Here is a 14,665-nt window from a genome sequence, read left to right as displayed (position 1 = left end):
CCAGTCTCAGGAGAGCTGATGAAAGGTTTCTTCAACGTTCTGATTCAAGTCCCTGTTTTGTTAACATGATGAGTTATCTTGATTTAAAGGCAGAATCTTTCTTTATAAGGCCAAATGTTGTTTAGCTCCATCATATAATCCACCTGAATTACAACTTTCTAGATTTTTGCATGGTTGAAATTCCCAAGAGGCCATGCATTGGCATAAATCTCCATTTTTCCATCATGCGATGTTTGTTTGAAGCGATGATTGTAATGGCAAAGGTCTTGTACAAGTTTGCTACTTTCCCTTATTTTTTATTGTTTTTTCCATGCATTCATGTTTAAAAAGTAAATACAAAAAAACAGACTGACAGAATTGGTATACGTAGATGTGACGTCGACAATGTTGGATTAAAGATAGAGGACAATAAACTATTGAATTCAATGAGGATTTTAAATGCAAAGTGGAAATATAAACTCCACTTAAATCTAGTATCAGTCTTCTTGATAAAGCATTGTGAAAATGTGTGCAAAAGAGTTGTTGTTTAAGTTAAAACTAATATGAAAACTCTACGGTCCAAAAATAACTTCAAAGTGGACATAAACATGAAAGTTGTATAGTTTTAGCAGTTCAACACACAGATTCATATCAGGTGAATTAATATTGGTCAACCTGCCTTATTAACCGTTAAAATAAATATGCATTATAATGGCTTAATAAAAATCGCTTTTATTTTTCATTCTAACCCGTTTTAAATGAATGTTTAACTATAACACATTTTTGCATGTCAGTATGTTGTCAGTTCTGTTTTTCTGTTTCAGTACAGTCCCTCATCATGGCTATTAAAAGTCTCGTCATTAGTTTCTGCGAGTACAATTGCCTAGAAACTGAGTCTATCTTGAGACTGGCGTAATTCATACACCCACAGACTCCTCCACAGATGGTGTCTCTCAAATTCCATCTAGACCGGAAAAGCCAAATGACTAACAAGAGAACAGATGCAACTAAACTGAAAATAAATGTATTTCTCATCCGGTTCAAAATACATACTAAAGATGGCCTGAGCATATCTTAATTATCTTTATTTCATTTTCAAAATAAATCCACTTTTCATTTACTAAACAAATGTCTTTGTAGTTTACATCAACATTTTAGTAGCACGAAACTGCTGTTCTGTTATGACAGTGATTTTGCTTCTGTAGTACAGCTGCTCATATGTTCAATAATTGAATGAATTGACCACATATTGAGTGCAATTCAGTTTGCTGACACAGTAACCCACAGCAATCCATCCCACGACATCCTAATAAACGCCTGAAGTCGGTCGCTATCGACTTGCTGTCAATACGGTTAGACGGGACAGAGCCGTACTTCGTCTTTCATGAGTGAATCAATCCAGCCTGATTTATATTGTACACATATCTGAAGTTAAATAAACCAAATATTAATTCTTCTCTTTTGGAAGATAAATTCATACAATAATTGCTACTGTTATGTATGATTTTAACATAAATTTGTAAGATGTCACTTCCCATCCACTTCGTATGTGACAATTTAAATGCAGCTGTTTACCAACCTTACCATCGTCATATCATTACCATCAAACAAAATATCCAAAATTCACTCCATCACACTCCAATAGGCCATAATCAGGTTAATATTTCAAAATGTATGACAAATTGTCATTATATTAACCAGTTTTACCATAAATGTACGGAATTTTACATTATAGATATTCATATCGTTCATATATTTGCATGTTTGAATGTACATTACCTGCTGATGTGTGATTCTATAATGTCTGTAACTGACTTGCTAATGAAGGTTATTATAAAGTGTTACCCATGCATATAAAAAGAGGGAGTTTTAAAGCTTTATTAAAAGCTTGTAGAGAGCCCTGCTGCAGTTTAATTATGGTTATGTGCAGACACAGTTCTCCATGGTCTTCCTCTGGGACGGGTTACAAAAGGTTTCATGTCACAGGGCCTCCAGAAAAGACTCCATGTGTTATTCAATCCTTTGGAGGAACTAGACAACATCTGCTTCTTATACATCACGCTTACATTCAACCGGTTGATCGTTGCAAGTTTGTTCTGGTTCAGTGTAGGTTAAGCGTGTGTAAAAGGCCGATTTTGTGATCTTCTGATGTTAATGCTTTGATTGTGTCCAACTTGATATGAATAACACGAGTAGCTAAGAACACGAGTCGCATTTATCAGGCATTATTTATTCACCCATTCAAAACTGATTTTTAGAGAGTTTTGTTCATGTCAGATCTTCACATTTAACCATCACCCGATAAGCGTAAGCATTAATAAACAGGTGACATGTCTGTTCTATAATTCCAGAGAAGGAGAAACCGGCTGCTACCATCCAGCCCGTTTTCGCGGGGAGGTTACCGGTTCCGCTATCATTTTTCCTCACGCTTAAGCCTCGCGAATATCACCCTGTGTAAAAGAATGCGCGAAATCCCTTACGTATCGTGTAAAATGCATGCACAACCGTAATAACCGCGCTTAACCACCGATAAGGGGGGATTTTTTCGAGGCATCTCCCCCCTCCGCCGTAGCGCGAGGCGGGAGGCAAGAGAGTATCAATCTGATGCCGTCCGCCGTTTCTAGGCTGATTTTTTCCGCTCAGGAAAGCGTCCAAAAGCCGAAAACATAGCGGAAATATACGGCGACAGACAGCGATACGAAAGCCTTCGAGCAGAAAGAGAGGAAAAACCCTTGTCAGGTTCGGCAAAGACGCTTTATTTTGCTGCTTGGTGTGTGCGTGTGAGTGTATCTGTGAGGAGTGAGTGTTTCAGCACCACAGCGCTGGACAGCTCCGCCGAGCCTCAGCGCTTCGCTCGCGCTATTGACGGTCGCTTTGAATCCAAGTAAAGTGGATGAGATTGAGATTGTGCTCGTTGTTAAGGATTAAGATTGAAGTAGTTAGGGGAGTACAAGCTTGTTAAGGCGAGCTCCGATCCGAATTAATCTTGTCTGTGTTGTGCAGGAACGATTCTTTGGGCAGCTGGAGCTCTAAAGGATGTAGAACTGTGCTCACCGATGCATCCCACACCAAATGCTTATGTGATCGGGTATCAACCTTCGCCATTTTGGCCCAACAACCCAGAGAAATAGTAAGTATTGAGATTGTCTTCTCATTCGGAGCTAAAGAGCTGTGTTGTGCTGATATTCAAATGGATGTCATGTATTGCCATGTCTGATAGAGATCTACCTACTCTCATTTGTCTGAGCCTCTGTGTGTTTGCGTCTAATGGCATCTAGCATTTATGAATATACTTCATGTTTATTTAAAACTGTTGGAATATTATGCAGATGTTTTGGATTGTTTTGTTTGCACACATACGGATTTGTAATAATGGCTTCATCCTATTAAACCCCCCTTCCTCCCTTCACCCCCAGAGAACGATGTACATTAAGATTGCAGTATGATATAGATCTTAATCTTCGTTCGACCATTCCTGTTGCGTGGAGCGGCAGGATGTAGTTCACATTTTGAGAAGCTATAATAGCATTAGCCGTGGCCTCTTTACCAGAAAGATTCATTAGATTTACAATCAGGTTTGATCCGCAAGAATAGGTGGCTATATGGCTCTGTTTTACCCTAAAGAATAAGAGGCAGCCATTTTTTCCCTGCCCATGTGACCAAGCATCGAATTAATAGCTTCGGCGTGAAAATGATGGTGTTGTGTGCATCCTGGTGATGCAGTGGGGCAAAGTTTGATAAGTATTTCAATGCACAGCTGATGTGTCACTATGACTTGTGACTTCTGGGAGCTCGATTGGGGGTGGGGAGTCGGGGGATGGCATTCTGGGAAAAAGGCATACATAAATAGGCCAAGGCCTGTACGGCCAACATACAGTTAATGCCAAAATTATGTTTTATAGTCAAATGCATCTACACGCAATATGTATTTTGAAGGTATAATTGACCTAATAAAAGCCCTATTTATTCGTCCAAAATGACAGTCTACGTACAGTGTCAGTTGCAGGGTAATTTTACCAGCATTAAAACAGATTGTAGATTGTTATCTATAATGGTTCATTAGCTGTGTGTTGTGACCTTAAGCACCTACCTGTTGATAATGAGCGCTGTGTATGGAAGCTAGTACATTACATTCATGTGAAGGGGAAATTAAATGAAAAAAACTGAATTGCAGACCAAAACAGCGTGTGCTTTAATCCTTTAAATTTGGGCTTTACAAATGGCGCAGTAAGTAAGCATACCATAATATGCTTCATTACCAGACACTGAAATGGGCTTTTATTAGTGCTACAAGGGTCTGAAATTCGCTCGCTGAACCTCTCGTGTGTCATTCACAGGCTATGGAGTACTCAGGGGTCCCATCAGTGACACTCATAGTAGGATGTGGTCTGTCCTGTCTGGCCTTGATCACATTGGCCGTGGTGTATGCTGTTTTGTGGAGGTAAGTGCATATACAGAGGATAGTATTACAATCACTTTGCTATGGAAAGATTTCGATTGTTTATGTACTGTATATAAAAATGTTATTTATTTCCAGGTACATCAGGTCTGAGAGATCAATTATCCTGATCAATTTCTGCCTTTCAATCATCTGCTCCAATATTCTGATCCTGATTGGACAGACGCAGACACATAACGCGGTAAATATTTTCTGTTTGTTACTTTAATATGACCAGATTAGATTGAATTTACAATCAAGTCGTGAAATGCTGAACGTCGATTCCTTCTGATCTCTTATCAAAGTCCACTCTTCATTTTCATGTAATATTAGCTTGGCTTGGTTTGCGTGTGGGTTGATCTTGTAGGCTTGATTTTTGAAGTAGACAGCTTCTTTGCTTTGGTATGATGCCCATCACGATGATTCAGGTTTTATAATACAAATGAAACACTGGCTTCACCGGTAAAGACTTCGATCTGTATATTATCTTACCAGAAGCAGTCCCCACCCCTAACCGATGTGTATTCATTTCCCTACTTTTATAGGATATTGTTGCTTTCCAAAAGTCAAGCCGTCTGCCCTAATTTTCCCTAAAGTGACCTACTTACATATCCAGATGTTTAAGTCTTGCTCTATAGTATGCTAGGATCAATTCTATATGCTTAATGTTGCATTCATACACTGTAAATTATTATACGTTAAGTTAAAGCCCTTTAGTTTAGATTAGTGTTCTCAGTATTGTTTATCCGTCTACTATTTCTAGATAATGTTTTGAGTCAGTACTCAGTCAGCCGTAGCAGTTATTTTTAGCAAATGAGAACATATTTCCGTGTCCAAAGCCAAGGAGAAATCATGATGACCGTCTCTCTGTTTAGTGCTGCTAAATGTATTACCCAGAATCCAGCTGGCTAGTTCTGAATTACAAACCATGATGCAACACGGGTGGGTTTGATTTGCACGGGTTGGCGAGGGTCAAACATGAAAGATTTGTCCAGGAAATCCACAAGTGGTTGTTGTTGTTGTGGTATGTTGTTGAGGTGAGAAAGCAGTGATATCATAATACAAACTGTCCTTGTGACTTGATGGTTGGAGATACTGCTCATATTAGGGAAGCTGGAAATCCATTGTATGTGTTTGCTCCCTTTTGAAACTTTTTGGCTAAACAAAAATGCACTGGATGTGCATTAAGATGTTCATCTCATCCTGGGGAAAAAGATGACTGCTGCATGACACAAAGTACAAAGTTTGGCCGTGTGCTACATATCTTATGGAGTAAACTTGAAGCAAAAGTCCCTGAGTGATCACAGCCCAAATGGTCCAGTTATATAACAGTCTCTCTGCAATGTCTCTCTGCCCACGTGAATCTGAACATTTGGTACCATTGTGAAACATTTAAAGTTAAGGATGCAGGTAGGGTGATGACATTTTAAAGCTCTCCGGATGTCTAAATTTGTTTTTTTAAAGGACCAAATTGGCTTCCTGACGAATGGAAACAGTCTTTTCTAACTTTGAGCGTCATTCATGACTATAAAAAGCATTAGATGTGTTGAATAGTAAAAATATTCACAGCTTACAAATAGCACTCTTTTGGCCTCATTTGAGTAAACAAAATAAAAGAGGTTGAGTTTTCAATGCTTACAAGCTTGTCAGGACTAGCACAGCTGGTGGTTTTTGGTTATCATCAGAAGACGGTTTTACACAGAGAACGTTGTTCCTACGCTGCCCACACAGACATGGCCTGCGAGTGAGTCAACACCGATGCGGGAAAAACACATCGCTCAGTCACTCAGCCAGACATTTCTGTGCAGTTTTTTTCTCACAAGCTTTTCATAGTTCGGCTTCTAACAAGCATTCTGGCCTAGATAGAAGTGAAATATCAAGGTTAAATACAATTCATTTCTAATTTACATGCAGTAACCGTTCCGGAGAGCATGCTGAACATTACACAAGTGCATTTGTGTGGATTGTGAGTGTATATGCAACAATGACAGCGAAAAACTTGAACAAAACTCATAAACCTGGGTACAGGTGTGTGTGACACAACTGCAGTGAAAGGTAAAAATAAGTCCCATCGCTGCAGCCTTACCTTATATTCCTGCTGTTTCAATTTTTCGCATCTCGAAGAAATAATTTCACTGAGCTGACTGCATAACATTCTTGTATTACCCTATTCCTGATGGATACATGCAGTTGAAAAATGATGAGTTGTTTGCAAAAGCTGTGTTTTTGGGGTTGTTCTTACGTGATCAAAACAACCCAACTGCAGTTTGATTAGCATGAATTGAAATACACAATAAAAAGCATGATCTTAAAAATAAATAAAAACAGTGTTATCTCGTTTAGCAATTTAACTCTTCAAATGCCTCTACGGCTAGGCATCTTAGGAGAAAATGTAGTTTTGCTATCTGCCTTTGATAACCATTTTTGTCTTAAAATGCCATCTAGTTAGGCAGCTTGCAAGAATATTTTAGGTATTTGCCATAAAGAAGAGATAATTATTGGCGTACTGTGTATTGTATAGCTGATATATAGCTTGTATATATAGGCCTAGCTTATAGAAAGACTTGATTCCAGCAGTACAGGAGGTAGAGTCCATCATTAATGGACCATAATTACATCTGGAGCTCTGCTCTGTCCATATCTACGGCATCAGCTGAGTGTTTAAAATGGTCAGTGCATTATAGTTACCATGACAATAAAATGTCGTTCTTCGGAGGGCTGTATCCACCCAGTTCTCTTCTGAGCTATCTGCCATGTCTGCGCTCTAAAGTGCCAATTAAGCTGGTTCCTTCTTCCCATTGATGGAGCAAATGCATGGTTTTCACCATTATGGTCAGAGTGGGACTAAAATATGAAATATTTTGAAGCTGTTAAAATATACTAATAGTTTGGCATTAATGAGAAAACCAAAGAAAGAAACTGCAACTGCATATAATCATAACTCGGATAATGTCTCTCGGTCCTCAAGCCTTTACCACACCAATATGTAATTGGTCTATTCTGCCTATTTTTTACTTTAAAAGTGAATATGTCTATTTTATCGGTAACAATGAAGAAGCAAAGGCTGTTACTACGCCAGCACAGTAGTTGGCTGAGAAAACTGTACAGGTCTTTATCAAATATTTAACCTACCACATAGGAATATTTAAACAAGTAAATATCATATGGCATCAACATCAGTGTAAACAATGTAGGAAACATTAACAGTGAACCCCATATGATTTATTCCTGCATGTTGGGAATTAAAGTCCTGTTGTGTAAAATAAGAAAATCGGAATGATGACCTGCATCGTTTGAACCAGAACCATTGACTTGGAGATTTCTGGCCCGGCCCCACATGTCACAGATAGGCAGAGGTTGCAGGCTATTGCCTCCAGCTTGAGGTCACGCGTGTGTCATGATGCCCATGTGAGGGAGAGCGCTCCGCCTGCGGCCTCTCCAAGCATTGGGATGATCTGATGGTGTTGATCATACACAGTCATATTTCTCATTTATTCCACACCACATCATTTTACATACTGCGTGAAGAGGAAATGTATAATTTCCATAAGTGCTGCACTATATGGAGTTTCGAATGTGTGTTTGTCATTAAGGATTTATTTCTTTTGATGTTAATTATAATTAATATTATTAATAATCATTAATGGCATGCATTCTTTTTCAACAAAACAATATACGTAGGTATTTCAAAGGGGGATTCTTTGCAGCCTGATGCATTACTACTGAAAATGTGATGTGCATGTGAGCAAGCATGGTTTATCAACATTATATGTCAAAAATGATATTATTTTAAATATAAATAATATTTGCGAGCCAAACCTTTAACACACTGTACTGTATTACCACACGAAGCACATTATTATTAAAGCTGACATTTTTTTGTGTTCGAATATGTTTTTTGTGAAACGTTTATTATTATTATTGTTATTTATTAAACGGTTGAAACCGAATGACGCAGGAAAACTGCCACCAGACCTTTGTTGATACTTTATGATTCATTTAAATGGATCAAAACGTCTTTGTTTCATTAAAGACGTCAAGCACTTCAGTTACTTGCCACTGACAAAGGTTTAATCCTGTCAGTAATTCCAAATATGCTTGTATTTTAAGGACAGACTAAACAGCAGCTATTACAGTAACAGATGAAGTACAGAGACGGATCTCTCAAAACCCCCAGCCTTGAGCCAGCAGTGGGCTGAATGAATTAAGCCCGACCAGTTTCTTTGTCAGGCCATTTGATTTATAACAAGCACATCTCTCTTACTGCCCAACCTTGAGAACCCGATGTGAATATATAACGTGGGTTTTGCTAATGTGTGTGTGTTCCTTTAAGAGAAACAGCTGGACGGCCATAGCGTCTGCTCTTATTCCATTAACAGTCCCTAAAGTGTCTTGTGGGACTCCGGGATTATTAAATGCTGCTCAGTCAAACTTCATCTTATCTCTCGCTGCAAGAAAAGGTGCCATTTAATCCAGTGCCTCTTTGTGAAGTATCTGAGCGCCAGTACGTACCAGCTGTCACTGGTGATGAAACAGCAGATTTATATAAACCACGTTCATTCACTTTGAAACCCTGAACTTTTACTCTCAATTCAACCTATAAATTGTTCAAACTTGAGACTTGAGTGTTGAAGGCGACGAATGAAAGAAAATTCTCGAGTGCTTCGACTTTCACATATCTCCGTGGAGTTGCGATCATTTAGTTGAGAATGATTGTCTTGGGCCGCTGTGACGGTCAAATATTTTCTCAGGTGTGAATATCTGAATAGGCTTTGCAGGTTTAGAGAAACTAACAGAAAGTTTAGATGATGGAGTATTAAAAGTGTTAGATGTGCTGTAGGCTGTTATAAAGCGTGATGAGCCGCTCTCCCTGATGTTTGTGCACCAATATAATGTTCATAATATTTACCTTGAAGATGTATCTGTAATTTACTTTCTATTTTACGCTCAACTTCTATTTGATCACTCTTTGACTTGTTTATCTTCTGAGATGTGATGACGGCCTCAGGCGTCCTTCCAAACGCATACATCAAGGGTTTTGATACGAAAGACCCAATCCGACAATGTTTGGACTCGATGAAAAGCATTTATAATTTCAAATGTGTTCACCTCTGAGGTTTCTCCCTGCGTCTAATCTCTAAACTGTGATGTTGATAATAACCGTTTATTTGTGGGCTCCTTATATGAAACAAAGATACAGGCATACATTATGAATTGTCTGCTAGTGTAGACTTTTATTTTACGTCAATTGTTGAATAATGTAACGGAACATTTTAGTATCTTTGCGAACTGGCAACGTTTGCCATAAATATTAATGTAGTAAAGGCATTTATGTCAAAACACCAGCGAGCCTGCGCAGCGGATGATCAGTGCTGTTTGTATCGCAGGGGGGAATATGTAACGTTAATTGGCGAGAAGAAAAGCATTTCTGCCGATAATCTTGACACAGTGTGAATAAATCGGTGTTAAACTTGAATATCGTGCTACAACTCAAGAGCGTAATAAAGACCAGATCCCTAAAATATCCAGACGGATGAAGTTTGGGAATAAGGGCCTTTAAAGCATTTTTATTTTCTACTGTATAATGAATCAGGCTTAATTGGCTTGTATGTCTGCATCTTGTCAGTTTTATTATCAACCGCTGCTAACTGTTTTAACATTTACTTTCCTTTGTGCTTTCGAAGCAAGACGGTGGCTGACACAGGACTAAGTTAAAGTAATATTATATTGCATTTCTGTCAATAGATCCAAAAGATTACACACTGGACCTCCCATTATTGGTTAACCATTGATTCTTTTTGCTATTAAGCTGACTTGCTATTTGTGCTTCACTAGCATCACCAAATAAAATGCAAACAAAACAACTTTTTTCCCAAACACTTCCCCGTCCTCCATTGTTTGTCCAAACAGACAGTTTTTCCCCAAACAGTATTCTCGGCAAATAACAGCTGTAAGAAGATATGACATACTTCTGAATATTAATAAAATGTAATTTTTTGCCTTTTAACAAGTAAAAAAGTCAGTGGAGCCCATTTTTTCTGTAAAATTATAGGATACAAGGATATATATTACATAGTTTTCCCATTTCTTCTTATAAATATGTTGTCTTGTTCTGTTGTTTTATAGTTTTTGACCGTATTTCAAAAATAACTGTAAAAAGTTGTATTTTCTGGCAGCTGGGGCGCCAGAGATAAACTGTAAAATAACGGGTTTTCCCTGAAAAATGACACTTTCTCCCTGTTTTTCTTGCAAATCTGCTGTCTTTTTCTGTACTTTTATTATTAAAAAATAATAGGAAAATTCTGTAAAAAAAAAGTTTTTTACAGTGTATGCAGTTTTGTTTCCTAGTTACATTTATCTTGTTTGGAGGGATACATGAAAACCCTGTTCTGAATCAGCATCTTTGCAGTCTAGATATTCCTTTGAGAGTTGAGCTGAAGGAATAGAGTCAGTCTTCCAAACTTCTAAACTTCATTACAAAATAAGTTCTAATTTGATTGGCAAGTGATGTTTCGTGCATGCTGATATACAGTATAGATGAACCACATTGGGATGCTTCACCGTTCGTATCTCTGGGCTTGTCGGTGTGATATAAGCAGTCTATGGATGTATGCGTACGAGTGGAGTGTAGGTTGTGTTCTTGTGGGATTTTGGCCCCGCGCAAGAAGCTGGTTTGGGAAGGTTGAAGCATCGGATCTTTCTGTCACCCCTGGATCGTTCAGAGCGTGGTTTCTTTGAAACCGTGAGCGTGGAGTGTTCAGAGTGGGTGGTGAACTAGAAATGGAATCCCAAAGTGGAGCTGGAGTGGATTACAGATCGCTTTGAGTGGGAAATCACTGTCTCTCTCGTATCACTTGTTCTAGTGTGTGGCGTAATTCATCTTATAATCTTATAATAATAATTAAATGTTTTGTACGATCCATATTGTAGGAATTCATACGAATCGTATGATCTATTTCGTATGTTTTACTACGATTGCTTTCGCGACTGTGACTCTAGGGGTGGGATTAGGGGAGGGGCTTCGGAATTGCTTTTTCTAATAGTTTAGTTCCTTTTATAGTAAATGTCATTCTAAAGGACCAACAAAGACTGTGGACCCTATTTTCACGATCTAAGCGCATAGCTGAGAGCGCGCACGGCGCAGGTGCGCTCAGGGCGCACGGCGAATCCACTTTTGCTAGTTTAACGGTGGGAAAACAATCGGCGCGCTCTGGCGCATGGTCTAAATGAATTGTCCCGATTCTCTGAATGAGTTTTTTTTGGGGCGTAATGTGCAACCAATCAGAGCGTCATTTTCCATCCCCATGGCGGATTAGCTTTTTATACGGCGGAATTCGGAAGAGCAGACACTTCTTCGGGCTCATCTGCGTCAGGCTAAAACTAGCAAAACACTTGCGCTGCGCCGGGTGTGCGATAGGGCTCAAAATATTGCATCTTGATTAAAAATATATATTTTCTCATGTATTACTGTTTTATTTTATGTTCCTGTTCAAATATTGATATGGATAAACTACCATTTCTTCAGTTTTTGGGTCACTTGGAATGTTTCTCATCACTTTACAATTATATGAAGGTGTAAAGTTTTAGTTGAAGCCTTTCATTACAGAACCACATTTTGTAAAAGTCAGTTCTTAAAACCTTTATGCTGCCTCCTCTAAGAATCATCTCAAATACACAGATTCTGTGTTGATAAGATGGATAACTCACGGATCAAATTATTCCTTAAAGTCGAGGATTTGAATATTTGAGAGGCATAAGCCGCTTTGATGATCGGAATCTGTAGAGATAGCTTTCAATAAAAAACACGCTCTAATTTGTTTTATCTGCGACGCTGCCTTGGGGTAAAATGAGTCAATCTTGTCTCCTGTTTGAACAGATGAGCGATAAATAATTAATGACAGCTTAATGGGCAAACTGACCTACTGCACTGACAAACTTATGACACTGCGTCTCTAGATGTTTTCCTGGGTGATATTTATTTACAGCCTTACAGCTTTAGGAAGAATGCAGCACTGCAGATATCTTATGACAGATGCGGATCTTGGGCACATTGTGTAAGTGATACCACATAATGATGTAATTTCGTTTCTATTCATCTGAGTATCAAGAGAGCTGCGATGTTTTTTATAGATATTAGGAGTACGAATGTCTCGATTTCTAATGTAAAGTTTTGGTTACAATTTTGATGGAGTCGAAGTTCCTTTTTTTTTTTTCATAAACCCAATAAGCAAACAAGCACACTACTATGTTCCAACTTTAAGCTATCAGTTATGATTTTGTTTTCCATTTGTGAGTTCTGCTCAATTCGTTTCATTAATGTATTAGTTAATTACATTCTGTTGAAATAGATGGGCGTTCGATCAACATAATGGATGCAAGTCTCTCTAGTGGTTAAACGTGTGGTTTCGCAAATGAAAACGGTTATAAATGAATCTCATTAGATATCAGTTGTGTACCCTGATTTTATATTTCCAACAATTTGTGGCGCGTTGCATATTTACCATATTATTTATTTTGGCGTTAAAGGATGTGTCAAGAAGGTTATTATAGTGAGTTAGTGTTACACCAGAGAGCCGTTGTGCATGTATGGAAATGAACTCTGTGCCCATGGAGTTAATGTTGAACCTCAACAGCCTCACGCTGCTATATATGAATCTCAGCTGTTCCCTTTCTTCATACATACAGTACACGCACACACGTCTCCCTTTACGTCAGCCATGTTGTGCTTTACTGTTCTCCTGCACTTCCTCTGTTGCCATGGATACAGACACAGTGGGCTCAATATCTCCCGGCAATTTGCCTTTGTAAAGGGCAGCGTGCACTCAGGATTTCAGCTGAGGCTGTGTGCCACCCCCACCACTTCCTCTGCTGCCCGGCTCTTCAGGCAAACCCACACGCATACAGATATAGTACATTTGATACAAGTCAAATTCCCACTCGGGTTAGGAGATTTGCTGCGGGTATGCGCTTCGGGTGCCTTCTAATGCCCTTGCAAAGGAGCCTCTCTTCTCTGTGATGCTTAACCAGATATTCTAAGGTTGTGTGCAGATTTGTCCTTTTTCTTGGCTTGTCGTTGTAACAGTTTAAACTTCCAAAAACTAGAAATTTTGAGTCAGAACTTTGTGGGCAACATGCAACAAATGTTATTTATTTATTTTAATTTCATTTGTTTATGTTTCATTTTATAATATTTTTTGCGTTATTGGCAACACACAAGAAATGTTATAGGTTTTTTTAGGTTTTTTTTGTCACTTCTGGTATTTCATTATTATAGTTTAAATTCCTCTTAAGCACAAATCCTACACATTCAAAGATCAGATCCTACAGAATCAGAAAGGGCTTTATTGGCAACACACAAGGAAATTAATTTTAGATTTATTGGGAACACAAATGGATGATTACATTTTATTTTATTTTTAAGATTTTATATTTTATTTTATAAAATTTTAGCTTCATTGGCGACACACGATACATTTGATTTTATTTGTTTGTTTGTTTTTTTCATTTCTGCTATGTCATTGTAATTGTTAGATATGTATTTGTTTATTTTTTGGTGACGGAAGCTTCCAGTACACTGTACTTAAAAGCTTCAGTTTACCTGCTTCATTACATCTTTAAAGTCGCCATGAAATCAAGAGGAAAATTAGAAATGTTTTACACGGTGTTGCAGTGATAATTACAAATGATTTATCCGTGCATACCATTCTTTTTTTTATGAATTTGCACTCGAAAACATTAAGCTCCCTTTCCCCTCTCAACCACAACTCTTCACCACAGGACGTAAGCAACAAAAAGGAGGTAGGACGATACTATACATTTTTAGCTCTCCCCTCCAGGCCCCGTGTCAGTCACTGAACAAACAAACCAATCATAATGGGAAGGTCAAAATAAATCTACACCAAAAAAACACATGTTTTTAAATTTTTAGATTTGTGATTTGTCTCCTATCAAATACAATTATACAAAATAATAATAAATACAGTATTTCACGGTCAATATATTAGGTGGGGACTTTCACTGTGTATTTCACTAGATGCTAACCTGTATGTGACCTTTGATGCGGTATTAGTAATAGATCATAATTAGCTTTAAACCTGCAATGATATACAGTTTATGTGCCTTGAGTCGCATCATCTCGGAACTGTCTCCTGTAGTGTCTCTTTAATTTGAGCCTGTAGCAATGGCATAAATAAGACAAGAAATGCAACACATCCGGCGCCTAGAAATGAAAAGAACAAACACTTGATT

General features: G+C 38.2%; 1 protein-coding gene across 1 annotated transcript in view; it reads left to right on the top strand.

The window, feature by feature from the left end:
• adgrb3 (adhesion G protein-coupled receptor B3) overlaps positions 1–14,665 on the top strand; it is a 126,213-nt gene that overhangs the window by 96,607 nt on the left and 14,941 nt on the right. The window contains exons 16-18 of the mRNA XM_079472393.1: positions 2,983–3,109; positions 4,317–4,420; positions 4,517–4,619. Coding sequence (XP_079328519.1) covers positions 2,983–3,109; positions 4,317–4,420; positions 4,517–4,619 — 334 coding nt within the window. The remainder of the gene's footprint in view (positions 1–2,982; positions 3,110–4,316; positions 4,421–4,516; positions 4,620–14,665) is intronic.

Source organism: Barbatula barbatula, assembly GCF_947034865.1.
Source record: "Barbatula barbatula genome assembly, chromosome: 14".
In the NCBI taxonomy this organism is placed as follows: Eukaryota; Metazoa; Chordata; class Actinopteri; order Cypriniformes; family Nemacheilidae; genus Barbatula; species Barbatula barbatula.
Note: the sequence above shows the minus strand (reverse complement) of the source record. Positions and strands in the feature narration are given on the sequence as shown.